Source organism: Emericellopsis cladophorae, assembly GCF_022114955.1.
Source record: "Emericellopsis cladophorae strain MUM 19.33 chromosome Unknown NODE_2_length_1295279_cov_118_880017, whole genome shotgun sequence".
Classification (NCBI taxonomy): domain Eukaryota; kingdom Fungi; phylum Ascomycota; class Sordariomycetes; order Hypocreales; family Bionectriaceae; genus Emericellopsis; species Emericellopsis cladophorae.
This window is the reverse complement of record NW_026250927.1, coordinates 918,416-929,449: the sequence shown is the minus strand read 5'-3', so window position 1 is coordinate 929,449 and position 11,034 is coordinate 918,416. Positions and strand designations below refer to the sequence as shown.

Below are 11,034 nucleotides of genomic sequence, written 5' to 3'. Positions count from 1 at the left end.
ACGCGGAGGAGGAGGAGATGGCGGCGGCGGCGGCAGCGGCAGCGGCAGCGGCAGCGGCAGCGGTGGTGGTGGAGGTGGCGGAGGCTGCTGATCTCCCTTACGGTCGGGAAGGCGATGATATGAGCCTGAGCAAAAGCTGTTACACACAAGCACAACCCTAACTTAAAATTCAGAAGCTCTACACATATTTCAATCTTCCAAGCCAGCAACATTATTTCAGGTAATTACCAGTTATATGGCCAACCTGTCTCAGGTACGTTGTACTCCGTACTGTAGATCGACATTATGATGAGTGTAGGGTATGTAGCTTTCTACCGCGCTGGTGGAATTTCACCCCGCCAAAGAGCAAAGAGGCGCGGGGCAAAGCAATGAAATTTAAAACTTCCGTTTCCAACCATCATCCGACCGCATTGCTGGGCACGCGATCGACATGGACTCTCTTCCGCAGCACAATGGCCCTCCATCGGGCACGGGAATTGACAGTGAGTGCCGGCCATCCGAGTTAGCGGTCTAATACTAACTCTGTGCAGACATCGTGGAGATCTGGCATCTCTACCGAAGTCCCATTATCCTCGCCGTTCTCGCTGTGCTCATATGCGCTCGCGTCTATATCCATGCCACAGAATCAAAAGGCGAATTGGTAGCTCTACCTCGAGCATATGCCGCGCCACCTGAAGCGGCCCCGGTCACCGAGCCAAAGCCTGCGCGACCGGACGAGAAGAAGCCCACGAAGTCCAATGGCCCAAGGAGAATCAAGGGTGGCATGGTTAAACGACCTTCTCAGAACGACGACGACGTAACCGTATCGGACAAGCCCGTCAAGACGCTGGTGTTCTACTCATCCGTCACGACCAAGACGCACAAAATCGCCGAAGCCTACATCGAAAAGCTAGCCACTTCCTTCGAGGCGCTGACCAAATCGACTGGTCGCCAGTTCCTGCAAGCCGAACTTCTCAATCTCGAAGACATTGAGTTCGACGACTACTTTGTCTCACTACCATCTTTCGATGGCGAGCCGGATGTCTTCTACCTTTTCCTGATCCCGAGCTACAATATCGATACGATTACCGACACATTTCTGCAACATCTCGACGAGACCCACCATGATTTCCGAATCGACACAGGCTCTCTGTCGTCCATACTGGGATACTCGGTGTTTGGATTTGGCGACAGCGAGGGCTGGCCCACTGAGAAGGAGGGATTCTGCTTCCAGGCCAAAGAAATCGACAAGTGGATGGCGAAGTTGACCGGACGCAGAAGGGCTTACCCCGTCGGTATGGGCGACATGAAGGGCGATCACGCCGCGAGGCTCTCGGAATGGTCTGCTGGTGTTCTAGACGTACTGGAACACGTGGCCAAGACTGGTAATCTGGGAGAAGGCCTCCCGGGCAGTGGAGACGCGGAAGAGAGTGACCCCGAGGATGTGGCAGAGGACGACGATGGCGAGGTCGTGATTGGCGATGAAGGCGACAGCACGCAGACTGGTGATTTGGGCGATGTCGAGGATCTGGGCAAGCTGGTGCGATCATCTGACAGTGACAAGTCTCGCCCCAGCAAAGGTGCTATCCCGGTCGACTTCACATCGTATGGGGCCAAGAAAAGTAAGCCGGTGCCCGCAGGGCCCAAGGAAATGGTTGCCAAGAACTCGCCGACTTACGCCGCGCTCACGAAGCAAGGATATGCCATTGTCGGCTCGCATTCAGGAGTCAAGATTTGTCGATGGACAAAGTCCGCTCTGCGCGGACGCGGGAGTTGCTACAAGTATTCTCTCTACGGCATCAATTCGCACCAGTGCATGGAGACCACGCCATCGCTCTCATGCTCGAACAAGTGTGTCTTTTGCTGGCGAGGCGGGACGAACCCCGTCGGTACCACCTGGCGATGGGTAGTCGATCCCCCGGATCTGATTTTCAACGGCGTGAAGGAGAATCACTACAAGAAGATCAGGATGATCCGAGGCATGCCTGGCGTCCGGGCGGAAAGATACAACGAAGCCCTCAGGATCAGACACTGTGCCCTGTCCTTGGTCGGTGAGCCGATATTCTACCCGTACATCAACCAGTTCCTTGCGATGCTGCACAATGAGAGGATCTCCTCGTTCCTCGTGTGCAATGCGCAACACCCAGAGCAGCTGGCAGCCCTGAAGGCCGTTACACAGCTGTACGTTTCGATCGACGCCTCCAACAAGGACTCCCTGCGCAAGATCGATCGGCCCTTGCACCGAGACTTTTGGGAACGATTCATGCAATGCCTCGACATCCTGCGCGAGAAGCGATTCCGCCATCGAACCGTCTACCGCTTGACCCTGGTCAAGGGCTTCAATGTGGAAGAGGAAGCGGAAGGGTATGCGAAACTTGTCGAGCGTGGCCTGCCCTGCTTCGTCGAGGTCAAGGGTGTGACATATTGCGGGACACCCACGTCTTCCAACGCGGGACTGACCATGGGCAACGTGCCGTGGTACTGGGAGGTGTGCGACTTTGTGCGTGCCCTCGAGAAACACCTCAAGGCCAGGGGGTTGAACTATGGCATCGCCGCGGAGCACGCGCACAGCTGCTGCATCCTGCTGGCCAGCGACCGGTTCAACGTCAATGGGAAGTGGCACACGCACATTGACTATGAAAAGTTCTTCCAGCTGCTCGAGGAGAAGGGCGTAGACGGAGACTGGGCCCCTGAGGATTACATGGGACCACCGACCCCTGAATGGGCGCTCTGGGGCAACGGCGGCTTCGACCCGCGCGACGATCGTGTAGACAGAAAAGGGCGGAAGATTGACCGTGTGATTGTACGTGATCGTCCGGAGGAGGTGGAGGTGTAATGCACAGCACGGGATATCTATCACAAACAACCGGACCTATCCCGCAATCACCTTGGCCTAGGCGCTTTTAATTCTCGTCATGTGATCTACAGACACATATAGCGACTAGTCTAGAATACGCTACCTCGTATGCTCCTATCTTCCTGCTCTTCCCTGCCTAGCTCGTCCTCGGGCGCCGAAATCGATGGTGCATCGCCTAGCCTCATCACCTCCCCCCTGGCCACTGACTCGGCATTCGCTATCCTTATCCGCGTATTGAGCGAGGGGATACGCCGCGTGCGCTGGAACCTCCTGTGCTCGTCCTCGGAAATGTCGTCCGTGTCACTACCAGCGGTTGACGCATGGCCCGAGTACGTGCCGCCTCCGTCGCGGCCCACGTGCAAAGCCCGCGCGGTGGCCGGGTCTAACAATGAAGTAGGCGTGTGGCGCTGCGACGACGAGTCACTATCCTCCGTCGTTGTTGTCACCATCCGCACTAGAGGTGACGGGCCCTTGGCCGGGGTATCATCCTCCTCGTCCGAGCTCAGCGTGCGGCGCCAGTCGCTGACGGTCGTCCGGGTCCAGGTCTTGTCGGTGGTGGCATTTGCATGCTCCACGTCTCGCTGGCGCAGGAGTTCGAGATCCTCACGCCTCTTGAGGTAGTGGCTGCTGTGGTTGCACCCGTTGGGACAGCCGCCCCATCGCCTCGTCACGGTGAACGTCTTGCTGCGGGCGAGGGTGGTGGAGGATGTGACGGGGGCCCGCTCCCTTTCAAGCCCGTCATCCTCCTTCTCGGGCCCGTCATCCTCCTTTTTAGGCCTGTGGTCGTCTTCCTTCTTCGTGACGACCATGCTTGTGTCGGGTTCCGGGGCTTTCGCCTCGCGGGCTTCCTTCAGAGCTCGCTCGCGGCGGAGATCGGACCAGGTGCGCAGGTTGTTTTCCAACAGGTACTTCCCATTGTCATGCCGTCGCATGATGAGAAACTCGCAGTGGTTGACGTTGCGTAGATCCTCAAAGTACTCGACCGAGAAGTGGTACCACTTCATCAGGAAGACGCGGGACATGAGACCGTGGGTGACCAGCACGCAAACGCTCGCAAAGTCGTCCTCGCCAAACTGGCGCCAGAGGGACTCGTTGAACCCGGAGATGCGGTCGTAGGCGTCCGCCGCGCTCTCGCCGTTGGGGATGCGGTAGAAGAAGTGGCCATAGTCGGCACGTTCCTGCCACATGCGCTCCATCTCGGCGCTGCATGGCTGGAAGTTGCCAAAGTCCTGCTCTCGCAAGCGGGGCTCCTCGTAGACCTTGATGTTCGCCCGTCGAAAGGGCGACGGGGAGTCTTCGTCAGAGGTGAGCGTCTCGAGTATGCCTTCAGTCGTCTCGCGCGTCCGTCGATAGGGCGAGGTGAAGAAGTGGAGGGTGTCGGTGGGACGGAGGAGTTCCCGTAGTCGACGACCTGCTTCGCGCGCCTGGGTCTGTCCTTCGGGTGTGAGTTTGACCCGGTGGTCGGGTATGGACTGATGGACATCTCGGTTCTCTGTGCTTCTAGTCAGTGCTGTGGCCTATTGTATAGGATCGACGTCCTCACTGTTGCCCTCGGACTGCGCGTGCCGAACCAGGATGATCAAGCGCGGTTTCGCCATTGTTGCGGTCAACGATGGACTGATGCTAAGGAAAGCGAGAAGGTGACCAGGTATACGATGCGGGAAAGAAGCAAGAGAAATGCCAGCTCGTCAATCATACGGAAAACCATGGAACGCAATCGTGGAAAGTCATGGGCCAGGTGAGTGCATGGCATGAAACTGAATTTGCCCTCCCTGACCAACGGAAAGTTGGAGATCTACCCAATCTGTAAGCGGGCGGCTTCGGTGCCCCTCCATTGTAGAGAGACTGAAGCTGTACCTCAAGGTAAGGCATGCTCGGTGGCGAGTCATGCTGCGCAGCGGCAGGTTTGGTCACGAACGCGACATCCTTTGGAACGCAGAGTGCTGTGGCATCGGTTTGATATGTTTAGGAAATCAAAATATGCCCTTGTCTGACATGGTTATACAATAATATCGAGGTCCCTGCAGAAGGTCACGCCGGCAGGGGAGCCGGTAGCGGAGCCTCCGCGTGGGGGGAGGGCGGACGGACTCCGGTGTAGACGCGGATGCGCAAGCCACACTTGAAGACGCACCAGCCACAGGGTCAGATGTACTCAGCCTCTGGCAACGCTGGGTTGCGCGAAGACGCCAACCTCAACTATTTTCTATCGAATTCTCTGCGCTCGCTCGTTTCTCTCATATCAAGTTCCGACGCGCACAAGATCTACTCCACCAGAGACCTGATTGCCTTGTCATCTGCGCAATCAGAAAACACTTCAGCGCAGTGTCCAGAGACCTCAAGCGCAACCGACGACCACGCTTCATCGTGCACGAAAACCCTCCTACACTCGCCATGTCTGCTGGCACCCAAGATTCGGTCCCCACGTCCGCGGACCCCAAGTCGCATCGCCCGACCAAGCGACGTGCTCTACTCTCGCCCACAGCCCAGCAAGCGTCCTCGCTGGACGCCCTCTTTGCGAAACCCCCACCACCACCCACATCCACCTCCCTCACACACTCTTCTGGTGTGTCCGCCCCGCCCGAGATCGTCAACAATGTGCAGGGCTCCTCGGCCGGCGCGGGCAGTGGCGAGTTCCATGTCTACAAGGCGCTGAGGCGGCGGGAGTACGAGAGGACAAAGGCCATGGACGAAGAGGTCAGGCGCGAGAAGGAGAATGAGCAGTTTGAAAAGGAGAAGGCGGAGCGGGAAAAACGGGACGAGGAAAAGACAAAGAGGAATCGGGAGAAGAGAGAAAAGGCCAAAGCAAGGAAGGGAAAAAAGGGCAAGGGGGGAACTGGAGGTGGTGGTGCGGATCAGGCGCCGCAAGACGCAAAGTCTAACGACGCCAACGGAGCCAAGATTGTGCCACGGAAGCTCGAGGCTAGAAATGGAGAGACCGATGGGAAAGAGTCAGGAGACGGGTCCAAGGAGGGCGAGGAGGGCGAGGAGGGCGCAGAGACAACACAGCCAGACGAAGGTCTGGTCATCCACGATGATGACTAGATTACTGAGTAGGCAAGGGAACACACGGTACCGAGTGACCTTGTGTACATACAACACCAAGATACCCATAGAACATCACACCAACACTCTTCATTGAGCCTGCCAATCTTTTGTCTATCTCTCCCTGAACCCCCAAGCCGGCCGCGGTCATGTGGTTTGCCAGATCAAAAACAAGGTGAATCGCAAAACACCAAATGTGCATCGTCACAACAGCAAAGAGGCTTTCCATTCATACATTTCTTTCATTTGACTTTGTCTATGCATTACTCCTCGCCGCCAGCGCCGGTCCCGGGCGCCATGCCCTGCTGGCCCTTTCTCGCGCTGCAGATATCGTCGACTCTGAGGAGTAGGCATGCGGCCTGGGACATGTTAGTCACGGAAAAGAAAGGGTGGTCAGATGAAGGGGAATCGTCTTACCTCTACAGCGGTCTTGATGCTCTGCAGTTTGATGGCCTCGGGCTCCCACACACCGTACTCGTTCATGTCCGCGATCGCACCGGTGTCACCGTTGATGCCCCAAGAGCTCTTGCCCTCGGCTTGCTTCGCCCTCAGATCCGTCAGCACGCGCACGGGGCTCTTGCCGGCGTTCTGCACCAGTGTCCTGGGGATGACCTCGAGAGCGTCGGCAATGGCCTTGTACGGCCATTGTTGCACGCCCTCGATCGACTTGGCCCTCTCGTGCAGGCGCACCGAAACGGCCATCTCGGTAGCACCGCCGCCGGGGGAGAGGCGAGGGTGGAACATGACGTTGCGGGCCACGCCCATGGCATCCTGGAGGTTGCGCTCAATCTCGTTGAGGATGTCCTTGGAGGGGCCGCGGAGCAGGACTGTGCACGCCTTGGGATCCTTGCACTTGGTCAGGAAGGAGAAGTACTCGTCGCCAATCTTCTCAATCTCAAAGAGGCCGCAACCGGTACCGACGTCCGACTCGGTGAGGTCGTCCACGCGGTTGACGATTGTCGCGCCGGTGGCACGAGCTATGCGGTTGTTGTCGGTCTTGCGCACGCGGCGCAGGGCTGTGATGTTGGCCTTGATGAAGAAGTGTTGCGCCAGGTCCGAGACACCCTTCTCTGTGATGACCAGGTCGGGCTTGACGGCGATGATGGCGTCGCACATGGCCTTGACCTGCTCCTCCTCGATCTGCAGGATGCGGTTCCAATCCTCCTCCTTGCTGATCTCAATGTTGGTCTGCGACTCGCCCTTCTTGTACTCGAGGGTGCAGTCGAGCAGCACCACGCGCGGGTTCTCGATGCGCCGGCGCATCTTGGGGTGTGTAATGTCCTTGTTCAGCATGACGCCGTCCAGCACGGTGCTGTCCTCAATCTCACCGCCGGGCACCTTCTCGACACGAGCGTAGCGCTTGATGTCGACCTCGGTCTTGCCGTTGCCGGCCTCCCATGTCACGGTGCGGACAGCCTTGAGGGCGAGCGCGCACATCTGGTCCATCCATCGCGAAACGAACTTGGTCCCGATCGAGGAGGAGATGAGCTGGGCCATGGCCTTGTCGTCGTCAATGTCGATAGGGTTGGAGATCTCGTGGATGATCTCGATGGCGTCGGCGAGAGCCTTTTTGAAGGCCGAGATGATCACCACGGGATGGATGTTTCGCTCGAGCTGGGGCAGCGCGTGCGCGAGGATTTCACCCGCTTCGACGTATCAGCTTTGCTCGTTCTCACGTTCTCTGACAGATTATTCCCTGGGTAAACGTACCCAAGATAATGACTGTGGTTGTACCGTCGCCGACCTCTTCGTCTTGCGTTCTGCTTAGTTCGATCATGCTCTTGGCTGCGGGATGCGAGACCTCAATCTCTCGCAGAATGGCGTGTCCGTCGTTTGTGAGGACGATGCCACCCATGGGATCCAGCAACATCTTGAGCATAGCCTTGGGGCCCAGACATGATCGAATGATATCGGCGACGCTGTGCACTCGGTTTTAGTGGGGGTTCTTTCTCGGGAGGCGGTGATGGCGGGTATTGTGGGAGGTGCGTACATCTTTGCAGCAGCAATATTCGACATCTGAGCTTGACGGCCAACCTGCCTCTCTCCGGAGTTGGTGTCTGGGACAATGGGTTAGCTGACGGGTGATTGCTTTGGGCCTGCCTGTCAGGAGCTGGAGGAGCTCCAGACAGCAAAGGGGCAAAGTGGGACGGCTCACTCATGACCACCACGGGGGCCTGCATGATGGGCAAATGATTCTCTTGACCTCTCTATGCGTCTTGTAAGATAGAAAGAGTCGAAACGAAGCTTCGTAATGTCCGTTTCTAGAGGAGGTGAGCGCGCACGACTTGGGAAGTTGCTTCTAGAAACGGTCAAGGCTTGCTTGGAGGGGCACCAAAAAGTTACCGTCCGCCGGGGGCAGCTTTTTCGTGGGGACCGGTATTCTGCCGGAGCCTTGGTTAATCCGCGCCGTGCCTGTTCATCGCCTGGACGACCGAGATCCACGTCAATTCAGGGGCAGAGTCGCAAAGGGGGCAATCAGGCCAATCAATATATGGTGATAGTTCTAGTCTATCTTCGCTCAGTATGTTTGATAAAGAAACCAGCGCTGGAACCCAATTGTGTCGTTGGTCAATCGCTGTATCCCAAAACAAAACCCACGCGCTCGTGTCGTCGCTCCCATTGCTTCTTGTTTATATCGTTAACTCGTTAACTCGTCTAATCGTTACGCTTCCATCTTCAGTGCCCAGAATAAAACTGTTCGAATACCCGTTCCAATGTGCAAAAGCCTCAGCATAAACCGTAATTAACGAGCGTTTTGGGCAACGATGCGCCCTTTTTAGTCCGTGGCAACAGATGCTTTGGGCGGCAGTACGACCCAGTCAACACCTTTGAGCGCCTCGACCTTCAGAATGCACTCATATTTTGACATGGCTTCCGCCACCTCCTGCCAATGCCATCGCTGTAGCCGCACTTGTCTATCAAAAGCATCCCACCATTGCCTCACGCTCATAGGATCAGCGTCATGCTGGCCGACGCCGGTGATGTGCAAGAAATCGTGTCTTGCAGCGTAGCTGGCGATCGCGGGCTTGTCCGAGAACCCAAACGACGGGATGCCGTCCTTGCTGAGCTGAAAAGTCAGGCTGCGTTGCGAACTCGGGCTCACAGGTGTCGGCGGTGGGGTCCCATGGGCCGCATGCGCCGGCCGTCGGAAGACGAATGCCTTTTGCCCAGGCGGGGTGGGCAGATGCTCAACACAAGTGATGTATTCATCGCCGAGCAGGGCCACCTGGAGCGAAGGCACTGCCATGATGAACTCGGAGTCGGGTATATCGCTTATTCCGCCCGGTATGCCGGGACCCTCGTGGTGCACCATGGGTTTGCGAATACGAAGCCACATCCACGTCCTCGTGTTGCCGTCGGGACCTTTGACGTTGGTCTCACATAGTTGCATGGATAGCGGGCCACTCGATGTGAAGGCCATTGGAGGCAACTTGTCTTTGGGTCCGCGGAGCTTGGCACCTGGGTAACGCCAGTCGCCAATCTTATTTGACAAGAACCCGCGATCTGCGGCGGAAAAGGTGCACGAAGCCAGCCCAATGCCTCGGAAGCCGTTTTTCTCACTGGCAGTCTCGAGACAACGGCGTAGGTCCTTGAATTCCACACCGCAAGCGAAGAGCATATGCTCGTCCACCACAGGTACTTGTGCCCATGACGCCTCATGTGTCTGTGGCTTGAACACGAGGGTATTCCTTGAACCGGTAATCATTTGGAACCTCCGGCCGGCTGAGGATCTATAGAGATGAGTGAGACATTCCCATATACATTTTAGTGCGGAAAGACTCACATCGCACGGAGGCATTCATGGCAATGTTGCTTCTCATACCATGGCTGTGGCGGGCCTGCTTGATGATGCCCACACTCCTTGGGTCGATACTCATCTCGCTCGGAATCCTCGCGACCTGGGGGATGCATGAGCGAGCTGATCTTCATTGAGCCGGCCTGGCGGCTCCCCTCCGCTCGAGCGCGGTCAGTGCCTTTTTCCGGTGCTGTTCGGGCCAACGGGGACTTATACACCTGGTCGTGATCACGCTGGCCAGGGGCGCTACGCTTTCGCTTCAGTGATGAGGGTTCAGAAATCTGAGGTGCTGGACCCCCCCTCAGACGGTTTCGGACGCCTTCAAGTAGAATCTGATGAACAGTTTTGTGTGTTGGCGAGTCATCCTGTGCTGTACTAGGCGCCCCGAAGCCCCGAGCCTTTCCCAGTGCTTTCATACTCGCAGCAAGTTCCTGGTCTCTTTCCAGACAGGGAGGATCTTGAGATGTCTGCTCCAGTTCGTGTGCGTAGTATTTGGTGTTGTAGTGGTCTTGTCTCGAAATGCTGAGGTCCGGAGGTAGCTCGTCCGCAACCATGCGAGATGGTTGATTCGCCGAAGGCCCATCGGGCTGTGTTCTCGGCTCCTCCACAACTGGGTTGAATAAGAACCAAGGGTAACTGCTGCCACTTTGCCCCCCATACCGTGGTGGCCGCTGTGGTGAAGATGAAGAAGCCGGTGGGTAGGCCATATCTTCCGCCATGTCGGTGAAGTCGGTCGGCATACTGGGTTAAGCGCGGAACAAGTTCAAAGCGAAGGGAAGAGAACACCTTGTCTGGAGAATCAAGGGAGAAAGCGCCAGAAAAAAACGTATATATTCATTGCTCTGTGCGTCCAGTGACGAGGTAAGAACAACGCTTAGCAGAGCAAAGTTAAACTAAGGCACCTTGTAATCAGGCGCTGCTGACGAAATGCCCTTCCTGCTCACTTGAGGCTAGCAAATCAAATGATACTTCCTTAAGCAGGGCTTAGACCAGTTGTTTTATTGTCCTTGGCTCCAATAATGAAGAAAAGCGCCCCTCCGTAGTGCTGTGAGGCTGGTGTGAGATGAGCTGCACGAGGGCGATTGGAAGCTGTGAGAACAATAGTATCACACTCAAGCACAGGTATCAATGAGCAAATTATTTGCTCAGATGACTGCTCTTCTCGAATGGTTGGTCTCGTTGCGTGGAGAAGTGAAACTGATGTGAAGGAAACGTCAGTCCAACCCCTGACAGCTTGTCACACGTAGCAATGTCACAGTATGTGCCACTCTAGCAGTCATGATGGTAGGTAGGTACATGGGCAATATATGGAACACGGCTCATCATGTGTTTACTAGCCCCAATGGTACTCAACCACATG

General features: G+C 56.5%; 5 protein-coding genes across 5 annotated transcripts; 2 read left to right on the top strand and 3 right to left on the bottom strand.

Moving 5' to 3' along the window:
* Positions 1-430: 430 nt before the first annotated feature.
* J7T54_007046 (S-adenosyl-L-methionine-dependent tRNA 4-demethylwyosine synthase-like protein) lies at positions 431-2,815 on the top strand (the record flags this gene model as incomplete). The annotated part of the gene is made up of 2 exons (XM_051510190.1): positions 431-482; positions 531-2,815. The coding sequence occupies 2 exons, from the start codon at positions 431-433 to the stop codon at positions 2,813-2,815; spliced, it is 2,337 nt and encodes a 778-aa protein (XP_051366260.1).
* Positions 2,816-2,925: 110 nt separating this feature from the next.
* Positions 2,926-4,434, bottom strand: J7T54_007045 (phosphoglycerate mutase family domain-containing protein; the record flags this gene model as incomplete). The annotated part of the gene is made up of 2 exons (XM_051510179.1): positions 2,926-4,308; positions 4,372-4,434. The coding sequence occupies 2 exons, from the start codon at positions 4,432-4,434 to the stop codon at positions 2,926-2,928; spliced, it is 1,446 nt and encodes a 481-aa protein (XP_051366259.1).
* Positions 4,435-5,227: 793 nt separating this feature from the next.
* On the top strand, positions 5,228-5,878 carry J7T54_007044 (DUF1168-domain-containing protein; the record flags this gene model as incomplete). The annotated part of the gene is made up of 1 exon (XM_051510168.1): positions 5,228-5,878. One exon carries the CDS (start codon positions 5,228-5,230, stop codon positions 5,876-5,878), a length of 651 nt encoding a protein of 216 aa, XP_051366258.1.
* A 263-nt stretch (positions 5,879-6,141) lies between these two features.
* On the bottom strand, positions 6,142-8,058 carry J7T54_007043 (t-complex 1 subunit gamma; the record flags this gene model as incomplete). The annotated part of the gene is made up of 5 exons (XM_051510157.1): positions 6,142-6,237; positions 6,296-7,524; positions 7,589-7,797; positions 7,869-7,935; positions 8,034-8,058. 5 exons carry the CDS (start codon positions 8,056-8,058, stop codon positions 6,142-6,144), a joined length of 1,626 nt encoding a protein of 541 aa, XP_051366257.1.
* Positions 8,059-8,654: 596 nt separating this feature from the next.
* On the bottom strand, positions 8,655-10,228 carry J7T54_007042 (uncharacterized protein; the record flags this gene model as incomplete). Its single annotated transcript, XM_051510146.1, has 2 exons — positions 8,655-9,609; positions 9,663-10,228. The coding sequence occupies 2 exons, from the start codon at positions 10,226-10,228 to the stop codon at positions 8,655-8,657; spliced, it is 1,521 nt and encodes a 506-aa protein (XP_051366256.1).
* Between the last annotated feature and the right edge of the window lie 806 nt (positions 10,229-11,034).